This window comes from Piliocolobus tephrosceles, chromosome 6 (assembly GCF_002776525.5).
Source record: "Piliocolobus tephrosceles isolate RC106 chromosome 6, ASM277652v3, whole genome shotgun sequence".
In the NCBI taxonomy this organism is placed as follows: Eukaryota; Metazoa; Chordata; class Mammalia; order Primates; family Cercopithecidae; genus Piliocolobus; species Piliocolobus tephrosceles.
The window spans coordinates 135746766-135756143 of NC_045439.1; the positions used below are offsets into that span (position 1 = coordinate 135746766).

General features: G+C 55.7%; 1 protein-coding gene across 5 annotated transcripts in view; it reads left to right on the forward strand.

Annotated features, from left to right (window-relative positions):
* RGMA (repulsive guidance molecule BMP co-receptor a) overlaps nt 1–6200 on the forward strand; it is a 46334-nt gene extending 40134 nt beyond the window's left edge. For 4 of the 5 annotated variants that reach the window (XM_023220906.1, XM_023220910.1, XM_023220909.1 and 1 more), the window contains one exon: nt 3923–6200. In XM_023220906.1, coding sequence (XP_023076674.1) covers nt 3923–4630 — 708 coding nt within the window. In that variant the 3' untranslated portion in view covers nt 4631–6200. The remainder of the gene's footprint in view (nt 1–3922) is intronic. The other variant, XM_023220907.2, reaches the window with a different exon arrangement.
* Nucleotides 6201–9378: the final 3178 nt, after the last annotated feature.

Sequence of the window (9378 nt, forward strand, 5' to 3'; positions counted from 1 at the left end):
CCATGATACTGGCAGTATCAGCCAATCAGCCAGTCCCTCTGTTGTTGTGGGCGATCAAGATCTGGTGTTTTCCACGTGGACATTTTAGCCAGTTTGTTACTGCTGTGGGGCAGCCTTCTGTGCCCAGACCTCTCCTCCATCACCCTTTTTCCAGCTGTGCTGCTAGTACCCATTTTACAGACAAAGAAACTGAGACTCAGGAGAGGACAGGAACTCGAGTCCTGCGCCTTCCCCTTCCTTTCCCCGCTGGTTAGTTTTCCCCATAGCACTTGCCAGCCTGTCCCTCTGCATGATTCATTTGTTTAATCTGTGACACTTTGGAGCATAGGGATCTTCTCCCTTGTGTGCCCCCAGCCCCCAGCACCGGGCGTGGCATGTAGTTGGTGCTCTGTAAATAGTAGCAGATGCAGCCCGGGCTCTACCTCGTGCCCGGTGCAGTGGAAAGGGCCAGGGCCCCTTCAGAAGGGGGAGCAGCAGAGGCAGGAACAGCAGCCCGCCCGTGGCTGTGTTGGCAGTGAGCCGCCAGCTTTCGACAGGCCCCCTTCATGCTGTTACTTGTGGTTGAGTCCCTGGTACCGGTGCCAAGAAGAGTCAAGCAGCCTGTCAGCCTTCCAGGAGGCTGTCTCTGAGAGATGGTGGTTAGAGCGAAACCAGCCTTTCCTGTTCCAGGGAGACTGATGGCACTTGGAAAGCAAGACACCCCCGCCCCCCCCCCCCAGTGTCTGTGTGGCCCTGCACACCAGGCAGGGACACCAGGGTCCCCCTTCCTCCCCCCATGGCAGGACCACCCACGGCCCAGACCACCCTGGCTGGCCCACCTCCGGCCCCCCAGGCGGCCTCCACACTGAGGTGGGCTGGCCAGTGGGTGGAAAGAAGGAAGAAGTAGGAGGTTGAACCGTATGAAGTTGCCATTTCCATAGGTCAGGAATGGCAGAGTGGCAGCAATTTCATCAGGTTCCAGGTTTAGGGCTCCATGCTGGATGGAGAGGCTGCAGCCATCTTTGACATCCCACAGCAAACCGGAAGTGTGCCATGTCCTGGGGCCAGGCTGGGACCCCTATAGGAAGGGAGGTGAGGAAATCGAGTCCAGTGCTCAAGGAGCTGTGCCCTTGGGGTCCTCCCTGGGTTGCGCTCCATGGACTCCCACAGAGCTGCGGCCCCAGGCAGTCTCCATCAGGCACAGAAAGCACGGCGCTGGGTGTCCGAGATGAACGGGCTCATGAAAAGACTGCCATTTCTTTTACAGTCCTCCGGCGGTCTGCCCCTCGTTCAGCTCCTCCCAGCCTTGCCTTTCTGACTAACACAGTGAGAGGACAGGATTTTCCTTCCTCAGAAGCCTTGACCTAGGGTCTCCCTCTGTTCTTGTGGGGGTTCCACACCCCTCAGGCTACCAGTTCTCCCCACCTCGTCACCCCAAAGCCTTATGCCAATATGGGGAACCCACAAAGCCACAGCAACACAGCCAGGGACACCTCTAGTGGCTCTCAATACCCCACTGGCCTGTATTACCTAGAAGGTTCTGTGGCCCCCTGGAACCCCCTTTCCAGCCCTCAGGCCTCTTAGCACCTGGCCCTGAGGCTATGACCTGCCCCAAACTGAGGCCACTATGCTGCACCCCTGGCCTCCGGGCCCCAGAGGACCGGATGGCCTCTTGCTGCATCCCTGGCCAGACCCCACCTTCCACCTTTCTGCGACTCCCCTGCCTGAGCTGAGGTCCTTCTGTAGTTTCCCTGCCTTCCCTTCCCCATCAGAGCAGCTTTTTATTTTATGTTGCTTTGTAGCACCTCACACTGTGCCCTCACCACACATCTGCTGTTAGGCCAGAAACTCCCTTGGCACTTAGTGGCCTTGCCCTCTACCCGCTCTACCCGGAGAGCCGGCCAGGCAGTCCTCATGCCTCCCCGAAGTGCCCAGGCAGAGAATGACTGTGCATGTCCTCAGCAGCTCCCCCTTGCTCGGACCCCTTCAGCCTGCAGACCCTCTGAGGCCGGGTTGGGGTGGGATCCCTTGGGAGCTCTGTCAGCCGGCCAGCTAGCTGGCCAGACCCTTTCCTGGGTGGGGAGGGGTGAACTCTGACCTACAGAGGGTTGAGGGGTTGGGGCTTAGTGGTGGGGGTAATTACTGGGCCTGGGAGAGGGTAGTGCAGCAGATAAAGGTGGGGTTTTAGCAGGGGGTCCGAAAGGGCCTGGGTGCCACCTTGCCCCCTTCACCCCACCTCCCTTCCTGGCTTCAGGTTGGGAGTCCAGGTTCCAGCTGCCCTTGGTCCAGGGGGACCAAGGCACCCAGAGCTCACGTGGCAAAATAGCTGGCACCTGGGAAAGGAGTGGAAGGGGGGGGGGGTGGTTTCTCTCCCAATTTCTGTTTCCAACCCAGATAGCCTACTTAGTTAGGGTTAGGGAGGAGAGAACAGCCAGATACCACCCAGGACAGGGACAGCAGAGGAAACTCACCTGCTACCCTAGCCACCGGCCCTCCTCCTCTCAGGCCCCCCACCCTGTGGGCTTGGGGCCAAAAGAGCCCAGAGTCTGGAAACCCAGAGTTTAATCCCAGCTCTGCCTCTTGCTGGCTGTGTGACCTTAAGCAAGTCACTGCCTCTCTCTGAGCCAACATTTTCTCATCTGGAAAATTGGGAGTAATGTCACTGACCCTTGCAGTGTCACACGAGACTAGAAGTAATACATGCAGTGCCTGCTGAATGCATCCAGTGCACCTGTGTTTGGCTCTCAGGAGGAGAACAGTGCCACCCAGCCAGCTGCTCCTCCAGCAGCTCAGTTCAGCCCTTCACCCCTGGCCACAGGCTCTAGCAGAAAGGAGTTCCCTCCTCCAACCCTGGCCAAGGTTGCGCGTTCAGCCTGGAACATCCATCTCCCTTTTACCGACCAGCACCTTCTTTCCTGTTCCCCTCGTCCATGGCCCAGCTTGGGGACCCCTTTCAGCAGCCTTGAAAGGGTCTACTTGCCTCTGCCTGCTTGCATGGATTTTGCCTTATTCATTCTTTCTTTCAGCATAATTTCCCTCCATTCCACCTGCTGTAATGTTCAGACATTTGCTTGGGTTCTTTGTCAGGAATTGTGCTCCAGTACCACCGTCATTATGCAAGATGATGTTTGCAAACCATGCTCGTTTCCTATTGCCACTGCAGCAGATTAGCATAAACTGAGTGGTTCAAACCAACAGAAACGTTTTATAATTGTGGAGGCCAGAAGTTGAGAATATGTCTCATGGGGATAAAATCAAGGAATCAGCAGGGCTGGTCCTTCTGGAGACTCCAGGGGAGAATCCATTCATTGCCGTTGCCAGCTTTTGGTGGTTGCCAGCATCCCTTGGTTTGTGGCCACATCATTCCAATTTCTGCCTTATTGATCACATCATCTTCTCTGTCCTAGTTAGTCAAATCTCCCTCTGCCTCCTTATAAAGATACTTGTGATTCCGTCTAGGGCCCACCCAGGTAATCCAGAATAATCTCTTCATCTCAGTGTTCTTAACCTAATCACATCTGCAGAGTCCCTTTTGCCATCTAAGGGAACATGCCCGGGTTATGGGGATTAGGGCATGTTCTCCTTGGGAGCCATTATTCAGCCTACCACACTGGATTTTTAACCTTTTATTTTTAATTATCTATGCTTTTATTTTTGTGGTTTGCTTCCCTATATAATAGTAAAAGAGCTAGTTTTCTACTTCGGGTAGTGGCCTAACATTTTTCTAAGTCACTTTTTAAAGTAAAAAGGGCAAGTTGTTTTAAAGAACGTGAAGTGCACAGCTGCGCAGGTGGAACTGATCTGTCCAGCCTGGGGAAAGGAGTGTCCGGGGCATCCCTGGGGATCCTTTGTGCCCTCCTCTCGGTCTAGAGCATCTTAAGTGTGGGACTGGGCCTCCTCCCACTATGCCTCACCTACTTTCCTCTGCCCCTTTCCCCGGCAGCTCACCATCATCTTCAAGAATTTCCAGGAGTGCGTGGACCAGAAGGTGTACCAGGCTGAGATGGACGAGCTCCCAGCTGCCTTCGTGGATGGCTCTAAGAACGGTGGGGACAAGCACGGGGCCAACAGCCTGAAGATCACTGAGAAGGTGTCAGGCCAGCACGTGGAGATCCAGGCCAAGTACATCGGCACCACCATCGTGGTGCGCCAGGTGGGCCGCTACCTGACCTTTGCTGTCCGCATGCCGGAGGAAGTGGTCAATGCTGTGGAGGACTGGGACAGCCAGGGCCTCTACCTCTGCCTGCGGGGCTGCCCCCTCAACCAGCAGATCGACTTCCAGGCCTTCCACACCAATACTGAGGGCACCGGCGCCCACAGGCTGGCAGCTGCCAGCCCTGCACCCACAGCCCCTGAGACCTTCCCATATGAGACAGCCGTGGCCAAGTGCAAGGAGAAGCTGCCAGTGGAGGACCTGTACTACCAGGCCTGCGTCTTCGACCTCCTCACCACGGGCGATGTGAACTTCACACTGGCCGCCTACTACGCCTTGGAGGATGTCAAGATGCTCCACTCCAACAAAGACAAACTGCACCTGTATGAGAGGACTCGGGACCTGCCGGGCGGGGCGGCTGCGGGGCTGCCCCTGGCCCCTCAGCCTCTCCTGGGTGCCCTCATCCTGCTCCTGGCCCTGCTCCCTGTGTTCTGCTAGATGCGTAGATGTGGAGGGAGGCACAGGCTCTGTCCCCTCGGCTTCTCCATCTGTGGGCTGGGACCGCCAACAGGGTGCAGATCTCCTGGCATGTCCCCCATGGCCCCACAGAACGCCAGGGACCGCCTGCTGCCAAGGGCTCAGGCATGGACCCCTCCCCCCTCTAGTGCACGTGACAAGGTTGTGGTGACTGGTGCCGTGATGTTTGTGACAGTAGAGCTGTGTGAGAGGGAGAGCAGCTCCCCTCGCCCCGCCCCCGCAGTGTGAATGTGCAAAACAGCCCCTCAGACTGAAGCCCCCCGCCCCCACCAGAGAGACACTGGGAACCGTCAGAGTCAGCTCCTTCTCGCAATGCACTGAAAGGCCCGGCCGACTGCTGCTCGCTGATCCGTGGGGCCCCCTGTGCCCGCCACATGCACGCACACACTCTTACACGAGAGCACACTCGAAACCCCTAGGCCAGCGGGGTCACCCCAGCCACACAGGCATCCTTGGGGCTCGGCCCCAGGCAGGGCACCCCTGGGGCGCTGCTTGGCACCTTAGCGAACTGATGGAAGCTTTTGGCCAGTAGGTGGTGCCCACCTGGTGCCTTCTTGCCTGTGGCCTCCCTGCCCATGCTCACCTGGCTGCTGTGGGTACCAGTGCAGGTCCTGGTTTTCAGGCACCTGCTCAGCTGCCCGTCTTTGACCTGGGCCCCCGCCCCTTCCACCCTGTGCTTAGAAAGTTGAAGTGCATGGTTCTAAATGTCTAAACAGAGAAGAGATCCTTGACTTCTGTTCCTCTCTCCCTTTTGCAGATGCAAGAGCTCCTGGGCAGGGGAGCCTGGGCTCCAGGGTGTGGCAGGAGACCCAGTGGATGGGGCCAGCTGGCCTGCCCTGATCCTCTGCTTCCTCCTCACAACCCCAAGAGCCCCCACCCAGTCCACCCACGTGTGGAGTCTGGGGAGAGGAGCAGGGTCTTAGGCTTCTCAGCCTTGAGCATCCCTGGCAGGGTCTCCAACCTCTAATCTCTTCCCTTAAGCCCTGTGGCCACACAGCCAGGAGAGACTTGCCACTGGCTCCCGCCTCATTTCAGCCCAGGGTGCTCATCCAGGAGCCCAGAACATTCCCACCTGTGCTGCTGTGCCCACAGCACAAAGCCAGGCTTCGCTCCCAAAAGTGCAGCCAGGCCCCAGAGGGTGATCCCGCCAGCAACCCTACGGCCCCACAGCCTCCCCACCCATCAGCATCCACGGCAGCCCCTCTGCTGTTCCCCAGGGACCTCTCATACACTGGCCAGGAGGCTGCAGAACGTGTGTCTCCCCCTCCCTCCAAGAGGTCCTGCTCCCTCTGCCAGAACCGTGTGGGCGGTGGGAAGGCGCTGGGGCCCTGCTGGTTTTAGATGGTCCCTATGTTGGAAGTAAAAAGTGAAGCACTTTATTTTGGTTGTGTTTGCTCACGTTCTGCTTGGAAGTGGGGACCCCTCACTGCGTCCACGTGTCTGCGACCTGTGTGGAGTGTCACCGCGTGTACATACTGTAAATTATTTATTAATGGCTAAATGCAAGTAAAGGTTTTTTTTTTTGTTATTTTCTTTTAGACATGTTGGAGTTTGTTTTCTGAACAGACTTTGGCTCCCTTGAGGGGGGTGGAGGATGGACTTTGGTGGCGGGGTCCCCTGCAGCAAGCGTGTGTGTGTGTGCACGCGCATGTGTGTATGCGTGTGTGTGCGCATGTGTGCGTGCGTGTGTCATGAAGGCATGTAGAAGGTGCAGCAGTGTAACAGCCACCACACGTTGCTTCTGTAAAATTACTTTTCCTCCTCACAATGAGCTGTCTTTGGAGCTTGGCAGGCCCAGGTCCTCTTGTTCTAGTGACAGTGGAACCCAGTCGTGGAGACAGGTGACCACACGGTGGAGAGACATACGGTGCCCTCTGGGATGAGATGAGTGGGCTGGCCTGAGATCCGGGATGACTCTGTCTCAGCCACCACTGTCAGCCTAGAGCCCCAGCTGTGGGACTGCCTGCCACCCTCCCTGCCCAACTTCACATAGCCTGGGTGGAGCAGGGGCACTGCAGAGGAGGCTGCTGTCCATGTCATTGTGGGACCAGGTTTATTGCCAGCTGTGATCACATTTCATCTGTAAAAACTACCCAGTGGGAGTCAGGCGCGGTGGCTCAAGCCTGTAATCCCAGCACTTTGGGAGGCCGAGGCGGGTGGATCACGAGGCCAGGAGATCGAGACCATCCTGGCTAACACAGTGAAACCCCGTCTCTACTAAAAAATACAAAAAACTAGCCGGGCGTGGTGGCGGGCGCCTGTAGTCCCAGCTACTCGGGAGGCTGAGGCAGGAGAATGGCGGGAACCCGGGAGGCGGAGCTTGCAGTGAGCCAAGAGACAGCAAGACCCCGTCTCAAAAAAAAAAAAAAAAAAAAACTACCCAGTGAATCAGGAACAAATGTAGGCCCGTTTTGTCAATGAAACAGAGACTCTGTGAGATTAATTGACTTGCCTAGGGCTCCTTAGCAACGGGACGGGCAACCTGTGCACCTAGGTTAGTATTGCCCTGAAGCCCCTTCTCTCCAAACTAAATGCCATAAGGCAGAATAGCAGCACAGTTAAGCCAGCCTACGTCCTGGCTTCTCCACCTCCCCTGCAGTGTGACCATGCACAAGTCACTTCACCTCTCTGAGCCTGCATGCTGTTCTCTGGAAGGTGGGGGGGTGCCTGTCCCGTACTGTTTTTTGGAGGGTCAGGAGTTCATTCCTGTCAATTGCTTAGGAGAGGGCGGGGCACACAGGGCTTGTCTGGTGGTGGGGAGGGAGTGGGGGAGGGAGTGATATTTATCCCGAAGCAAGAGAAATCAGGTAAGGGGAGAAGGAAAGGGGCGATACAGAACCTGGACTCTTGGGAGAGGTGAACCTACAGGCTAGCAAGGGGAGGAGTCCCAAGAGTGGGCATGTATACTAATCCCAGGCAGAGCAGGAAGGCTGAAGAAAAAGGAGAACTATCTTTTTTTTTTTTTTTTTTTTTTTTTTTTTTTAAACGGAGTCAGACGTCTTGCTCTGTCGCCAGGCCGGAATGCAGTGGCACAATCCCAGCTCACTGCAGCCTCCACCTCCTGGGTTCGAGCAATTCTGCCTCAGCCTCCCAAGTAGCTGGGACTACAGGCGCCTGCCACCACCCCCGGCTAATTTTTTGTATTTTAGTAGAGACGGTGTTTCACCACGTTAGCCAGGATGGTCTTGATCTGACCTCATGATCCACCTGCCTTGGCCTCCCAAAGTGCTGGGATTACAGGCATGAGCCACTGCACCCAGCCAAAAAATGAGAACTTTCTAAAGCCCTGTTCTTGCAGGGCTCCCAGAGAGAACACAGGAGTTGGGTTTAGGAGGCAGGAACCAGACTGGAAAAGACAAAACGTACTCAGCATCTTCCCTGGTGATTGGAACTGTCACTAGAGGCTTCATGCCCTTAGCAGCCAGTGGAACAGAGTGACTCAGGGAGGCAGCAAGGAGGAGCGGAGCCATTGGTGCTCAGCTGGCGCAGAGAATAATTACTGAGAAGCCAGGGCACACAGAAAAAAAACAAAACAAAAAAATTCCACTCCATTAAATGAAAATGCTAAATGGCACTAGCCAGAAAGTATTCCTGGTTTGGAATTTGTTTTCAGGACCCTAAATGTCACCGGCTGGAGTTCCTTCCCAAGTACCATGCTACCAGTTGCCCTCGTGAACATGGAAATTTCATCGTGAATATGGAACACAGCATCCTGAGCTAAAAGATTCCCAAGAAGCAGCTTCATCTTGCAGGACAGGCTAGGTTTGGAGCCTCTGGAGGTTCCTGGCTGCCAGCTCTGTGGAGGCCTGCGGCCTGGAGGTAAATGCATTAGCACACGGAGGTGGGCGCCTCTCCCCGCCCCATCCTGTCTCACTGATGTGTTGCCGAGAACTCCTGGAGTTCTTGTTTAGCTAACCAGAATTTGCAAGGCTAGAAGACAGGAGAGAAATGGCCTTTAAAACAAATGAATGAGAGTCATGATGAAGGGGACAGACTGTGGGGTGAAAATCATTACCAGAACACTTGGGCAGAGACCCGTCAGAGCCGGGCAGGAGCAGAGTCATCAGAGCTGTGCCAGCAAGTGGCATGGAGCAGGGGTGGCCCTTGGACTCGGGCTGCAGGCAAACTTGGCGTCAAAACTGGCTCAACCCGTCGCGAGCTGTGTGGTCTCCTTGGGATTTTTTGAGCCTCAGATTCCTTATTTGTAAAATGGATTTGTGAGTCCCCACCTCCCAAGGTCAGTATGGAAATCCAATGAGCTAACACTCATTGATGGCCTCGCACATGGCCCTAGCACTGCGCATGGAGGCTGCCAAAAGTCACCGCCTCCTCTCTGCAATTGCGTTTATTTATACATTTGATAACTATTGGGTGACTACCCAGCATTGATCAGGGGGGTGGGGGGCTGCCACAATGACCCAGACGGACTGCTGTGCATTCTTGTTGGAAAGACAAGGCAATAAACCACAGTCACAAAACCCAGGATCCCATGGTAACGAGCTCCACAGAGAAAAGGGAAGTGGGCCAGAGGTTCTGAGAGACACACATTGGATTGCAGGAGGGTGAGAAGGGGTATTCATCTGTAGTGGAGTTAAGGGGGCCTCTGACTAGCTCACCTGCATGAATTTGGGGAGCAAGCCATGCAGAGAGCTGGGGAGAGCATTCTGTGCAGAGAGAACAGTGCAACAGCCCTAGAGCGGCAGCAGCAA